The sequence below is a fragment of the Oncorhynchus tshawytscha genome, linkage group LG05, assembly GCF_018296145.1.
Source record: "Oncorhynchus tshawytscha isolate Ot180627B linkage group LG05, Otsh_v2.0, whole genome shotgun sequence".
NCBI lineage: Eukaryota > Metazoa > Chordata > Actinopteri > Salmoniformes > Salmonidae > Oncorhynchus > Oncorhynchus tshawytscha.
This window is the reverse complement of record NC_056433.1, coordinates 32,949,599-32,966,176: the sequence shown is the minus strand read 5'-3', so window position 1 is coordinate 32,966,176 and position 16,578 is coordinate 32,949,599. Positions and strand designations below refer to the sequence as shown.

General features: G+C 40.6%; 1 protein-coding gene across 1 annotated transcript; it reads left to right on the top strand.

The window, feature by feature from the left end:
* The first annotated feature begins 9 nt into the window (after positions 1-9).
* Positions 10-7,939, top strand: LOC112251760 (C-C chemokine receptor type 6-like). The gene is made up of 2 exons (XM_024422709.2): positions 10-764; positions 4,063-7,939. Exon 2 carries the CDS (start codon positions 4,069-4,071, stop codon positions 5,260-5,262), a length of 1,194 nt encoding a protein of 397 aa, XP_024278477.1. The 5' UTR covers positions 10-764; positions 4,063-4,068; the 3' UTR covers positions 5,263-7,939.
* Positions 7,940-16,578: the final 8,639 nt, after the last annotated feature.

Here is a 16,578-nt window from a genome sequence, read left to right as displayed (position 1 = left end):
TTACTGTAATCTGTGCTGTGCCATTGACAGTACCTGCAGGTGGTTGGCTGTTTAGATGTCATCCTACTTGCAGACCACTGCAAAATGGTTCCATACTTAGTTACTAGTGAAATATAGTGAAATGTCAAACTTTTGATACCTGTCTGTATAACTTTCAATTTTATGCAGAGGATGTAGACAACTATGTTATTAATCATAGTAGATCATGACAACGATGGTATGCAAGTACATTAAATAGTTTTATGCACAACTCTTCAGTGATGTTGTTAGCCTAAATTATTATTATTATTTATTTTTTGGACCTTTTATTAAAACAGTATCCCCCACATAAAGCATGTCTGTGTACAACCATACTACTGCAATATACCTCAGATTTGAGCATGTTATGAGATGCCTTGACGCCTGTCTACCTGATTTATTATAGCAAGCCATGGCCACGTGACTCACTGCCCTGTAGGAGCGAAGCATTTCTGTGAACAGGATGGTCTACCTGATCAACTTAAAGCATATTTCTTGAGTTCCCCTGCTTTTATCTTGTGGTTATGTAGGTGTCAGGCTGCCAACTGAGGTTTTGAGAACTTGCAGAGACACTGCTTGGTCACACACATGCAGGTCGATCAAACGGACAAAAACTTTACTTCGTCCTTGTTGATCAGACGAAACAGACATACTGTAATCGCTGAGGTTCACAGCTTCACTTCTTCAAACTTGGCTTGGAAAAGTCCCAAGAGTATTTTGTAAAACTTTATTACTCCGTTATTCTGGTAAGTCCTCTCGCACAACAAATTTAATTATATGTGACCTAGGCAATCTTAGCATGTTTCTAAAAAAATATATATATATATATATCTTTTACTGTTACATTGTAAGGGGAAAAACTGCTGGGTTAAATATGTTCAATATGCACTTAAGTTAAATGCTTATTTGGAAACTGTTAATGTATGTAAAAATATTTTACTGTGGATTATATTGTATCTATTGTATACAAATCTGTTGATTTCTAAATCATGCCCTACATGAAATTGACACCATTTTAAATTCAACTTTTGACTGTCTTGTCTGACATTGTATTGTCTGCATTGATGCACTCTGTACCATTTTATTACCCTTCATTATTTTTACAAACACATCATAATAGTTGTGTGCAAATAGATTCATGCTACATGAGGCAGTTTACATTTTTTTTTTTTTTTTAAACATTTTTTAGTTTTTTTATGCAGTCTGAACTTGCATTACCTGAAGAAAAGAAATCCCATTGGGATCTTGCTGGAATGTATCAAATCCAATCAAATATGCATGAACTCTGCAGCTAGGGAAGCTAAGGAAATGCCCACTCTATGCAAAGAATAAGTCATGTCTCACAAAACATATTGTACAACAACCTATGCAAAAGCCTTTGACTAAACTGTCTGACCCAGATTGATCCTTCATCAGGGGCCCACCTGCACAGCCCAGACTGAACAGAAATGGTTGTAAATTAGCCCACCATCACTAATAGCTCAGTTTGTTTTGATATTTTAACCTGCGTGTCGTGATCGCGTTTGGTGTAGGGGACAAAATAAATGTATGCATGATAGCCGTGTAACGTTACTGGTGAATGGTGCTCGTTTAATAAAGTTACATCAAAGCTGAATCAATGTCTGCACGATAACAAGGGCTATTATACATAACCGAATATAATAGCATGGTATAACGTTACTGTAAGACAACAACAAAACATATTATGAAATTTCAAGATAATTGTGCGAATGGTCTGCATTTTTATCTCATGATGCCAAAACTCAACAGTGCGAGCCACTCGGCAAAATATGTTCTTTGATTTAATGATTTAAACTAAACAGGTAGGCTATGCTAGAGTTTAACGCCATCTCACCTGCTCTAAAATGCTACATAATTCAAAACAACCCTATAACTCAAGAAAATCTAAATGCATATCCCCATTAAATTGACTGAGATAACGGTTGGTATCAGATGCTGCATGGAAATTTCATCGGTAAATGTGAAACTTTATAGTAAGAAATGTGACAGGAGGGAGACCACAAACGTGTGTTGAACATGATTCGGATCTTCAGCTCTGGGGAAAGGGGGGTCGACGGGGCGATTACCTACGGATCAGCAGCCTGGCCAAGCTAAAAAGCGTTGGATTGGTGTAAACATGGGCAAGAGTGCGTTTCATTCCGCCATGTTATTTTACAACAGTCGGCGCTATTCATCTGAAATCCAAGTCACATTGAGATTGACTTCATTATTTAAACCTGACACTAAACTGATTTTCTAATTAAAAATTTGAAAAACTAATAGAAATAAAAACGAATATTAAAACACAAAACTATAATAACCTTGATACAAACAGGAGGTGAATATATGGCTTAACTTCTTTTGTCAGGTGATGAGGTATATTATAAGATTGAAGACAAAATATGCAGGAAAAATACAGTATGTTTGAGAAATCTAACATACAGTTGAAGTTGGAAGTTGACATACACCTTAGCCAACTACATTTAAACTTAGTTTTTCCCAATTCTTGACATTTAATCCTAGTAAAAATTCCCTGTCTTTGGTCAGTTAGGATCCCCACTTTATTTTAAGAATGTGAAATGTCAGAATAATAGTAGAGAGAATGATTTATTTCAGCTTTTATTTCTTTCATCACATTCCCAGTGGGTCAGAAGTTTACATACACTGAATTAGTATTTGGTAGAATTGCCTTTAAATTGTTTAACTTGGGTCAAACGTGTCGGGTAGCCTTCCACAAGCTTCTCACAATAAATTGGGTGAATTTTGGCCCATTCCTCCTGATAGAGCTGGTGTAACTGAGTCAGGTTTGTAGGCTTCCTTGCTCACACACGCATTTTTTAGTTCTTCACACACATTTTCAAAAGGATTGAGGTCAGGGCTTTGTGATGGCCACTTCAATACCTTGACTTTGTTGTCATTAAGCCATTTTGCCACAACTTTGGAAGTATGCTTGGGGTCATTGTCCATTTGGAAGACCCATTTGCGACCAAGCTTTAACTTCCTGGTGTCTTGAGATGTTGCTTCAATATATCCGCATAATTTTCCTCATGATACCATCTATTTTGTGATGTGCACCAGTCTCTCCTGCAACACCCCCACAACATGATGCTCGCCACGCCTGTGCTTCACGGTTGGGATGGTTTCTTCGGCTTGCAGGCCTCCCGCCTTTCCTCCAAACATAATGAGGGTCATTATGGCCAAACAGTTCTATTTTTGTTTCATCAGACCAGAGGACATTTCTCCAAAAAGTACGATCTTCGTCCCCATGTTGCAAACCGTAGTCAGGCTTTTTTATGGCGGTTTTGGAGCAGTGGCATCTTCCTTGCTGAGTGGGCTTTCAGGTTATGTTGATATAGGACTCGTTTTACTGTGGATATAGATACTTTTGTACCTTTTTCCTCCAGCATCTTCACAAAGTCCTTTGCTGTTGTTCTGGGATTGATTTGCACTTTTTGCACCAAAGTACGTTCATCTCTAGGAGACAGAACGCGTCTCCTTCCTAAGCGGTATGACGGCTGCGTGGTCATTGTGCCATTTTCATATTCAAAACACACAGAGTTTTTATTAATTACCAATTTACTGCGATAAAGTATTGTGTCATTGTAAACAAAATTTAAACCACTTTTTTTCCACTTGAGATACTTAACCACACTCTCATGCATTTTCAGAGGGAATTGGGTCACTCAGTGTTGGGGTTATATAACCTGGTTTCTCTGCAAATTTCCAATCTCTGTATCACACCACACAACATCGCTAACCCCATTCAACCCCAGATTACTTTATAGTCACACTTTTGTAAGGATGCTAATTAACTACACTCAGATCTTTGCAAAAGTCCAAAGCCTTTGTAATTATAATAATTGATGTTTACAATAGTTGAAATTGATTAGAATAGATTTAAGTATGTCATGAGAGTAATGCATTTTTTTAGTTAGAGTACATACAGTACTGTATGTTGAAAATAAATGATAATGTCTGTCAAATTCCAAATGCGGTAAATGAAAGGCCTGTTCTTCTCTGAGTTATCTCTCTCTCTCTCAATAGGAGAAAATGGATGGTACAGATTATAGTGAGTCAACAAATGGCATTACAGAGGACTATGGTGAGATGGAATATGTGGAGCCATGTCAAATGACAAAAAACAACCGTGTGGAGAGAGTGGTGCGACTCTACATCCACTCTGTCATCTGCATCCTGGGTTTACTGGGCAACATCCTGGTGATCGTCACCTACGCTTTCTACAAGAAGGCCAAGTCCATGACGGACGTCTACCTTCTGAACGTGGCCATAGCCGACATGCTGTTTGTGGCGGCTCTGCCCCTGATCATCTACAATGAGCAGAGTGACTGGGCCATGGGGATGGTGGCCTGTAAGATTCTCAGAGGGGCCTACAGCGTCAACCTGTACAGTGGTATGCTGCTTTTAGCCTGTATTAGCACTGACCGGTACATCGCTATTGTCCAGGCCCGTCGCTCCTTCAGGCTCCGCTCCTTCACTCTCCTCTACAGCCGCATCATCTGCGCTGCAGTCTGGAGCCTAGCCCTGCTCCTCTCTGTCCCCACCTTTGTCTACTACGAGCGTTATGTGCCTGCACACAGCTTCTACAATGTAAGTGAGTATGGATTTTTTGATTACAGCAATGCTATGACACCCGTTGGTCTGAAGAACCCTACATCCTCAGAGTCAGAGGAGGACTCTGTGGTTTGCAACTTCAGGTTCCCGGACAACGCCACGGCCCGCCAGATGAAGGTCCTGGTCCCCAGCACCCAGATGGCGGTGGGCTTCTTCTTGCCTCTGTTGGTCATGGGCTTCTGCTACGCCAGCATCATCTTCACCTTGCTGCGCGTCAAGAACTTCCAGAGACATAAGGCGGTGCGCGTGGTGCTGGCCGTTGTGGGGGTATTCATTGCCTGTCATCTACCCTATAACGCTGCCCTGCTCTACGACACGGTCCATATGTTCAAGCCCCAGAGGTGCGGGGTGATGGACAACACCCAAGTGGCCAAGACGGTGACGGAGACGGTGGCCTACCTGCACTGCTGCCTTAACCCAGTGCTGTATGCCTTCATCGGGGTGAGGTTCAGGAACCACTTCAAGAAGATTGTGGAGGATGTGTGGCGCGTGGGGAAGAGGGTCATGAACGTCCGACGCTTCTCCAGGGTCAAGTCCGAGATCTACGTCTCCACCGCCCGCAGGACTGTGGACGGGTCCTCTACCGACAACGCATCCTCTTTCACCATGTGAGGAGGAGACCCTGTGTTGGAGACTGCTGTTGCTTAGAACCCTAGCGAAGTCTGTGTTTCATTTACCCATGTCTAGTGAAAGTCTACACATTCCTTGCACAATCCTCACAATTTTCTGCCTTCAAATTAAATCTGGGAAAGGGATTAGATAAGTTTCTTTTTCCTACTTATCTACACAACCCACCCACCCGTCCACATTTTCAAAGAAAAAGACCAATTTTAGATCATTAAAAAAAAAAACACCCAGAGGTAATACTTGGTGAAATCACATTTGGCAGCCATTACACCTGTGAATCATTTTGAATAAGATTCTACCAACTTTGCACAACTCTAAGTGGAAAAACTCCGAAGTGGGCAGGCAGAGCAAGCAGAGCGAGGTGGGTGTAAAGGACGGGACAGGCAGAGCACGGACTATATGCCAGCAGGATAGCACATATCTCCAATCATCTTTGCTGATAGCAATTTTGTGTTTCCATAAATGGATAAATTGGTATAATTTAGCATTTAGAGTTAAAGCTTCACCCCTTAGTTACCTCTTCCAATTTCAAATGAGCTTGAAATAGGTGAATAATAATATTTGTTATTGTTTTGTGTGACTACAGCTCCAGCGATAAAATACAAAAATATAGACACGTTATATTTGAGTAAGTTGTCAAAGAAGTCAACCCGTCTGCCCGGCTTCAGTTGGGTCATTATAATTCAAAACATTCTAAAATCACACACACGCCTCGCACGCTCGCCTTTAGTGAGTTTAGGCCATTATGTAAAAATTGATCAAGCTCATTACATTTGGTTGGGATTCATTGATGGACCGCAATATTCAAACCTTGTCTCTGATTTTCAAGCAGATTTAAGTCAGGACTGAGACTGGACCATTCATGAACACGTAACACCTCTTTGAATGCCATTCTGGTGTCTTTCGTATTATAAAACTTGTGTAATTGTCCCACTGAAAAATACAAACTCTATCCTAGGGTTAGGTTTTCAGAAGACTGAGGCTTGGCTTTGGTCCTTTCATATTTCTTTTGATCCTGAAAAACTCCCCAGTTCCTGGCGGTGATAAGCATACCCATAACATGATGCTGCCACCACAATACTTGAAAATCAAGACATTGCATTCACTTCACATAACTGGCCTGTATGACAAAGTGAAAAGAAAGAAGCCTGTGTAAAAAAATATACAAATTATGTTTTCAACAAAGCCATTAAGTAATACTGCAAGACAACACAGCAAAGAAATAATGGCCTAAATTAAAAACTACGGGCTTAGTTCAAATCCAATACAACAAAACACAGAGTAAAACACTCTGTATTTTTAAGTATTGTGGTGGCAGCATCATGTTACAGTGACTGCGGAGTTTGTCAGGATCAAAGGAAATATGAAAAGAACAAAGCCCAGGTAAGAAGTAAGAGGAAAACCCACTGCAGTGTTCTGAAAACCTAACCTTGGGATAGAGTTTTAATTTTCAGCTGACAATTACACAAATTGTAATGCCAAAGACACAGCAGAATGGATTTCCAAGAGGTGATGAGTTCCTGAGTGGTCCAATCTCAGTCCTGACTTAAATTGGAATCAGAGACAGGTTTAAACGTACAATGCAGCCATTTTTATCTCAATATCAAATCATTTCTGGGTAACAATTACCTTAATGTGATTGTTTTCAATTACAATTGTCAAAAAGAAACAAAAATAACTTCTTAGCATAGAGACATTTCTAAAGCAAGTATTTTTCTAGGACTATTTGGGAATGTTCTTAGTGGGATGAGGAAAACTGAAAACTAGCGGTGAATTCCAAACCACCACCTCGTCCCTACCAACTCGCTCGGAGGGCCCTCTCTTGTCACGTGTTGCTGACGAACCTCAGTGGATGACTTCCAGAGAGTGACGAGGAGAGCAATAAACCCATCAACTTCAGGACACATTTGTGACTTGAATTATGCAATACATGTTCCACTTCATGTTCCCCCTGTCGTTTTACAAAATATAAACCTCAGTAACAGTTAAACATTTCATTTAGGATTCATTCCATCTGTTATATGTATCAAGTCTCGAAATCAGACAAACAAATTCACATGGCAGACAATTAGTCACACCTCTCCATTATTTTGTATAACATTGAACAAACTCCAAACATATCGCGGTGCGTGTCAGGATAGCACTTCGCCCTGAAGCCCCAACAGCCTCAATAATTTCTACTCCCTCAGTTTGGGAAACTTGTGCATATGGTGGAGGCGTGCGTGAACGCGCAAATGGAGGGCCGAGGAGGGGCGAGGGGAAGGGAGTCATTTGGGATTCAGCCTAGCTGTTTTTGGCAGAAAGGTTTGGAACTCTTTCTTATTGGTCTATTAACTAATTTACCGCCTAGTGATGTCACCAGGCAGGCCAAAACTCCAACCCACCAAAACAGGCTGAAATGTCAGGTCTTTTCAAATAGCTCTAAAAGGGCGTTATCATAATTTTCACAATTTCACAGTATTATTCCAACCTCAGAGTGTGGAAGTATATACAGTATAAAACACAGGAAATCTCATTTTTAACTGCACTGGTCCTTTAAATATTGCTGTCCATCACTGAGTTAGTGCAGTTTTGACAAAAACTATGTAACAGTAAATGTTGCCTAAGAGTTGTGCAAAGTTGGTAGAATCTTATTCAAAATTATTCACAGCTATAATGGGGCGGCAGGTAGCCTAGTGGTTAGAGCATTGGGCTAGTAACCGAAAGGTTGCTAGCTCGAACACCCAAGCTGACAAGGTAAAAAGCTGTCATTCTGCCCCAAGGCAGTTAACCCACTGTTCCTAGGCCATCATTGTAAATAAGAATTTGTTCTTAACTGACTTGCCTAGTTAAATAAAAAAAATGGCTGCCAAAGGTGCTTCCACCAAATATCAATGGGGTGTGAAGACAAATGTTTTTTATTAATTTGGAAATATTCTATCTTTTTTTTTTCACTTTGTAAATTTAGAGTAGGTTGTCTAGATCGGTAGGGAAAAATATATAATATAATCAATGTTTTGATTTCATTTTAAGGAAGCAAAATGTGTAGTCTTTCACTAAGCATCTTTATTTAATTAATACTATTAAGGGAGGAATAATCGATGTAAAATAAAATCTTAATTGAAATGATAATATCACTGTTCCTGTTTGCTGTTTACTGTTGAATATGAAAGATGTATCGGTTGTTGCTTTTATGCAGTTCTGTCTTTGGTTAATGCACAATTGTGGTTCATGTCTGTGTAATAATTTTCATTGACAAAATAAATCAAGACTTTTCATGGCTTATATTCATTTCTCAAAGCGGAAATCTGGAGTTGAAACAATAACAAAGCAGTACCCCACAACTGTTTTTGTAAAAAGCTGAGGGATGGAGCAGTAGAAAGCAGTAGTAGACTGCCCCTTTAAAGTGTGTACTGACAGAAGGATCGGGACAATATATTCAAATCTGTGTTTCAGACATGGCAAACGGCTCACGAGTACAGTGCAGATGTACAGTACATGCCGTAGCATGTTGTTAGTGCTTTTCCTTAGACAAAGGTATGTTTCGGGAACACACACAGTCATTTATTTCACTGGCATGTCAAAATATTGTGTCTCCTGCCGCTAGTCACACCACCAGCCACAAGGGTGTGAGATTGTGTTGGGCAAAAAAACCTCACCGTCTATTCCCATGGCAATAACTGTCAGTTTCCAAGACCAATTAAGCGTAATGATACCCCCAAGGCAGTACCACATATATCTACTTGGGGCCTCTTTTAATTGAATACACTTATTTTAATACTTTGTCAGACAGAGACTTTGAGAGCGGAATCCCACATCAATCTATGAATACAGAGTCTATAAGGAGCCAAGTATGTCAATAGGACAAAGAAGTGTGGCTCCTGCTAGCCTGGTTAAACCAGATGGAATGCTGTTACTAGTGCAGCGCCCAGTCTGGTTTAACCAGTAGGACAAGAGACAACACAGCCACTGCCATCCAACTTCCCATTAGCAACCAATCCAGATCAAATTAAATCAGTAACTATTTATATTGTGTTAAGTGTACAAAAACAGACACATTTTTTTTTTGCGAGAAAACATTAAGAACTGAAACGCCAGCGCAACTGAAGAGCTGTAGATAATGACAGCAAGAAAAGCGCTTTGGCCTATATTGCTTTTCAATGTAGGTCGCACACTTTAACACATTAACATTCTGCTGCAGTGGCATTGCAGACATAACGTACCTTCTCTGCCTGCATGAACCCTACATGCTTAAATGAGGTAGCACATAAGGCACACTTAAATGAAGCACACGTACACCATACATCAATGCATTGAGAATATCATGTAAACCAGTATAGTATTGAATGCGGTTGGTTTGGAGTTGAAAGGCTGTCATGCAGCACATACGTTATGTGTGATTCCCTTGCACGCTGATGTTGAGAACAATTGAAGCTATCAAACCATAAACAGGAAATAAACAGCCAGTGAGCAGACGAGAGGTCCAAAGAATGGTTTTATTACAAGCAATTCAATCATACTGAAAAACCCAACACCATCACTCACAAGCTTATGAGCCTTGCATTAGAATGATCAGTATTTTGCCATTCATCCAGCAATTCGACTGCCGTGGTCCACACAAATGTAACTCACACAGCATGCTCATTCATAAAGACTTTTGGTTAGACCCAACTTCAAGCTGACTATAGTCCTTTGAAGGACTTCAAGTTCAGCGACGGGATCTTTGTCATTAAAGCACAATGCCCTTTCAAAACGTTGATCCATTATTCCATGTAAACACAATTTTACCTTTATTTAACTAGGCAAGTCAGCTAAGAACAAATTCTTATTTTCAATGACAGCCTAGGAACTGCCTGTTCAGGGGCAGAACAACAGATTTGTACCTTGTCAGCTCTGGGATTTGAACTTGAAACCTCTCGGTTACTAGTCCAACGCTCTAACCACTTGGCTACCCTGCCGCCCCATGAGTGATACTCACAATCAAAGATAGTATAGGTGAAGAAACATTTCTATTGCAGTAAGACACAGTCTAAAGGACAGAGGAATTATACTGTAGGTCTTGGGAGTTACATTAAATCCTTGCCTTGCCCTCAGCAATGGGTGTGGCACGGAAAAGCAGCTATGTTTGCACTCTTCTCTGAATATGACAAAATGGCAACATAGTGTAAGGGTGACTTCATATGTCTTTGGATGTCATTCACTTTGAAACAGGATCTTATATGACTCAGAGGTAAGTGGGATGTTTGATACTATTGTTAGAGCTTAGAGTCCTACATCAAGTAGACATGGCAGACCTAAGGGCACAGACCATCAGCATATGGGCCTGCCAAGATTTGCCAGTAAGTCACAGGCCTCACACTGTGTGTGTGTGTGTGTGTGTGTGTGTGTGTGTGAGAGAGAGAGAGAGAGTGAGAACATTGCATTTTCATTCATTTAGCAGACAGGGTTATATTCTCATTTCACAGCTAGCCATTCCCCTTGAGGTCTAAGTAAATGACCCTCTCTTTGTCCCTGCTGGCTGGACTGAGTGACAAAGCAAAACACACATTAGAGCAAAGCCCTGGACCTGCTGTAAGCAGCCTCAGCCCTGTTTCCAGGCACTACAAAAGGAAGCTGTGCAGCAACAGCGACTAATCCCAACTGTGAATTTCACAACCTGCTGGCAAGAACATTTGTGTCACAAACTGCTGTACATTGATGGATTGATTCATAACCTATTGCACAATTTCAGTAAGCAAGGGTGTCACTAAAAGTGTAAGAAAACACTAGCACATCTAGTAGCACTGCCAAAAAATGGTTTTATATATATATATATATATATATATATATATATATATGTTTAGTGCCTAACTCAGTGCATTTTGGAGAGTGGCATTATCAGTCAATATGGATGCCATATACTTTCAGCAATGTGAAACACACATCTGATATTATCTGGCCACCAGGATTTCGTTACAGATTCAAATCAGTTTCTTGTTGCTGCAAATCATTTACCATACTGTGGGGTGTTCTATCATTCACTGTGCAATAACACCCTATGTAATTGTCGTAATAGTCACGTTCTGACATAAGTTCTTTTGTTATGTCTTTGTTTTAGTATGGTCAGGGCGTGAGTTAGGTGGGTTGTCTATGTTCCTTTTTCTATGTTTTGGGATTTCTGTGTTTGGCCTGGTATGGTTCTCAATCAGTGGCAGCTGTCAATCGTTGTCCCTGATTGAGAATCATACTTAGGTAGCCTGGTTTCACTTTTGAGTTGTGGGTGATTCTTTTCCGTGTCAGTGTTTTGTTCCACACGGCACTGTTTCGGTTTTTCACGTTGTCGTTTATTGTTTTGTTCAGTGTTCATTATTCTTATTAAAAACCAAGATGAACACTTACCACGCTGCGTATTGGTCCGATCCTTACTACTCCTCCTCAAGAAGAGAAAGAGGAAAGCCGTTACAGTAATAGGTTATACCGAAAGTGAATACATTTGTATTCTCAAGTCCAATTGTGTAACATTGTTTGTATCTTTTTCTGCCTTTGGCAACAGCTTTGCAACAAGTTACATTTCCATTCTAAGAAAGAACATTATAACATTTCCACTTAGGTCTAACAATTAAGTCATAATCATGCGATAGTTGTGCTGATGTTGATTTAAATGCTTTGGAATCAATTTTGCTTTGGCAGTGCTTTTGATGCAAAAGTTCTACCTATTGATGTCACGTAAGCCTACAATTTGCATTGTTTCTGTAGAGCTGTACAGCCATAGAAGCAAGATAAGAGAAGCCAATCACCTCTGGTTGGAGTTACAAATACTGCTTATGAAAATGGAAAAATATGATTTCATTTGTCATTCTCATCACAGTACCAACTGGGCACAAACAGGTTAAATCAACCTTGTTTTAATGTAATTTGTCAAGTTATTGTGGCGTGGAATCTACAGTGCCTACAGAAAGTATTCATACCCCTTGACTTATTCCACATTTGTGTTACAGCCTGAATTCAAAATGTATTTTTTATTTTTTATTCTCACCCATCTACACACAATACCCCATAATGACAAAGTGAAAACATGTTATAAGACATTTTAGCAAATTCAGTGAAAAGGAAATACAGAAATATCTCCTTTACATAAGTGTTCACACCCCTTTGTCGAAGCACCATTGGCAGCGATTACAGCTGTGAAACTTTCTGGGTAAATCTCTAAGCGCTTTTCTGTCACGTTCTGACCTTAGTTCCTTTGTTATGTCTTTGTTTTAGTTTGGTCAGGGCGTGAGTTGGGGTGTGTAGTCTATGTTCTTTTTTCTATGTTGTGTTTATGTGTTTGGCCTGGTATGGTTCTCAATCAGAGGCAGGTGTCGTTCGTTGTCTCTGATTGAGAATCATACTTAGGTAGCCTTTTCCCACCTGTGTTTTGTGGGTGATTATTTTCTGTTTAGTGTTTTTCGTCACCTTACAGAACTGTTTCGGTTTCATTCTCTTTGTTATTTTGTTTAGTGTTCTGAGTTTAAATAAATATATATCATGAACACATACCACTTTGCGCTTTGGTCCTCCTCTCCTTCCACCGAAGACAACAGTTACATTTTCACACCTGGATTGTGCAACATTTGCCCATTACTCTATTCAAAACTCTTTAAGCTCTGTCAAAGTGTTTGTTGATCATTGCTAGAAAACTGTGTTTAGGACTTGCCATATATTTTCAAGTAGATTTAACTCAGAACTTTAACTCGGCCACCCAGGAAACTTCTTGGTAGGTAACTCGAGTACTACTTAAGTAGTTTATTTGGGTGTCTGTACTTTACTATTCATATTTTTGACAAATTTGTACTTGTACTTCACTCTATTCCTAAGGGAAACGATGTACTTTGTACTCCATACATTTTCCCTGACACCCAAAAGTATATATCTATTATGGTCCAATTCACACACTTATCAAGAGAACATCCCTGATCATCCCTACTGCCTCTGATCTGGAGGACTCACTCAACCCAAATGCTTTGTTTGTAAATTATGTTGGAGTGTTTTAGTATGCCCCTGGCTATCTGTAAATTTAAAAATCTACTAGAAAATTGTGCCGTCTGGTTTGCTTAATATTTTCTGGGTGACTTTTACTTGAGTCATTTTCTATGAAGGTATCTTTACTTTTACTCAAGAATGACAATTGGGTACTATTCCACCACCGCTCAAGTGTATATTTTCCCTTGTTTTTTGAAGTTATTGTCCTGCTGATAGGTGAATTAATCTCCCAGTGTTTGGTGGAAAGCAGACCGAAGCAGGTTTTCCTCTGGGATTTTGTCTTTGCTTAGCTCCATTACGTTTCTTTTTTATCCTGAAAAACTCCCCAGTCCTTAATTATTACAAGCATACTCATAACATGATGCAGCCACCACTATGCTTGAAAATATGGAGAGTGGTAGTCAGTTATGTGTTGTATTAGATTTGCCCCAAACCTAAAACTAGGTGGTGTCATAACATAAATAAGCTGCACTAACATAAATACTAACATAAATAACATGCACTAACATAAATAACATGAGCATAACATGAGCATATTTACTTTTGCTAAGCTTCCCAGTAAAGCAATGAAAACAAGTAAGTATCCCAGGAAAGTGCTTAAATAGCCCACGTTAGTATATGTACAGTAGCTTACGAAACAAGGTTCATGGTATCAATAATTTGCAAGTAACAGATCTCTGAAACTCACTTAGATAATACCTTTGATGATACAGTGGTAGGTTATAACATTTATAAAAAATACAGAAATTTCAGTGGTGGACGTGTTGCTGTAGATATTCAGAACCACATTACTGTAAAGCTTAGAGAGGATCTCATGTTAAATACTGTTGAAGTAATATGGTTACAGGTTCATCTGCTTCACCTAAAGTCCATTCTTGTATGGACCACAAAGTACTAACTGTCAGTATCCGGATAGCATGTGTGAAATGCTTGATAATGTATGTGATATCAACAGAGAGGTATATTTTCTGGGTGATTTAAATATCAAGCTGCCCACTCAAGAAAAAGCTTCAAACTGTAACCAGTGCCTGCAACCTGGTTCAGGTTATCAGTCAACCTACCAGTGTAGTTACAAACAGCGCAGGAATGAAATCATCAACATGTAGTTTGCTGTTTCAGTGTCTTTAGATATTTTTGTCAGATGTTACTATGGAATACTGAAGTATAATTACAAGCATTTCATAAGTGTCAAAGGCTTTTATTGACAATAATTACATGAAGTTGATGCAAAGAGTCAATATTTGCCGTGTTGACCCTTCTTTTTTTCTCTTTCTTTTTTTTACCCCCAATTTCGTGGTATCCAATTGTTAGTAGCTACTATCTTGTCTCATCGCTACAACTCCCATACGGGCTCGGGAGAGACGAAGGACGAAAGTCATGCGTCCTCCGATACACAACCCAACCAAGCCGCACTGCTTCATAACACAGCGCGCATCCAGAATGGAAGCCAGCCGCACCAATGTGTTGGAGGAAACACCATGCATCTGGCGACCTTGGTTAGCGTGCACTGCGCCCGGCCCGCCACAGGAGTCACTGGTGCGCGATGAGACAAGGATATCCCTACCGGCCAAACCCTCCCTAACCCGGACGACGCTAGGCCAATTGTGCGTCGTCCCACGGAACTCCCGGTTGCGGCCGGTTGTGACAGAGCCTGGGCTCGAACCCAGAGTCTCTGGTGGCCCTTAACCACTGCGCCATCCGGGAGGCTGACCCTTCTTTTTCAAGACCTCTGCAATCCGCCCTGGCATGCTGTCAATTAACTTCTGGGCCACATCCTGACTGATGGCAGCCCATTCTTGCATAAGCAATGCTTGGAGTTTGTCAGAATTTGGGTTTTTGGGTTTTTGTTTGTCCACCCGCCTCTTGAGGATTGACCACAAGTTCTCAATGGGATTAAGGTCTGGGGAGTTTCCTGGCCATGGACCTAAAATATCGATGTTTTGTTCCCCGAGCCACTTAGTTATCACTTTTGCCTTATGGCAAGGTGCTCCATCATGCTGGAAAAGGCATTGTTCATCACCAAACTGTTCCTGGATGGTTGGGAGAAGTTGCTCTCGGAGGATGTGTTGGTACCATTCTTTATTCATGGCTGTGTTCTTAGGTAAAATTGTGAGTGAGCCCACTCCCTTGGCTGAGAAGCAACCCCACACATGAATGGTCTCAGGATGCTTTACTGTTGGCATGACATAGGACTGATGGTAGCACTCACCTTGTCTTCTCCGGACAAGCTTTTTTCCGGATGCCCCAAACAATCGGAAAGGGGATTCATCAGAGAAAATTACTTTACCCCAGTCCTTAGCAGTCCAATCCCTGTACCTTCTGCAGAATATCAGTCTGTCACATATGTTTTTCCTGGAGAGAAGTGGCTTCTTTGCTGCCCTTCTTGACACCAGGCCATCCTCAAAGTCTTCGCTCCACTGTGCGTGCAAATGCACTCACACCTGCCTGCTGCCATTCCTGAGCAAGCTCTGTGCTGGTGGTGCCCCGATCCCGCATCTGAATCAACTTTAGGAGATGGTCCTGGCGCTTGCTGGGATTTCTTGGGCGCCCTGAAGCCTTCTTCATGGTTGACAGAGGAATAACAATGATTCCAAGCACCACTCTCCTTTTGAAGCTTCCATTCTGTTATTCAAACTCAATCAGCATGACAGAGTGATCTCCAGCCTTGTCCTCGTCAACACTCACACCTGTGTTAATGAGAGAATCACTGACATGATGTCAGCTGGTCCTTTTGTGGCAGGGCTGAAATGCAGTGGAAATGTTTTTGGGCGATTCAGTTCATTTGCATGGCAAAGAAGGACTTTGCAATTAATTGCAATTCATCTGATCACTCTTCATGACATTCTGGAGTATATGCAAATTGCCATCATACAAACGGAGGCAGCAGACTTTGTGAAAATTAATACTTGTGTCATTCTCAAAACTTTTGGCCACGCCTGTAGATGTGGAAGATGATATTGAGGTTATACAGCCCCTACCAGAACATTTATTAGCACAACAATTAGAATTATTAGCTCTGAAAATAGCTTGTGAATTGGGGGAAGGGAAGGCCCTTACTGTCTACTCAGACTCAGCATATGCTATTGGGGTTTGTTTGTCCTGGTGTGGGGTTTGGAGAGCAAGAGGGTTTACTAATATCACAGGCGCACCTATTAAAAACAGACCTTATGTTGAACAGTTGATTGAAGCTATGTGATAACCTAACAAATTGGCTATTGTTAAGATTGAGGCACACAGGAGTGATTATGCTAGTATTGGTAACAGCATAGCTGATGAGGCGGCCAAATTAGCTGCTTCCTGTTGTCACACACATGCATTCTA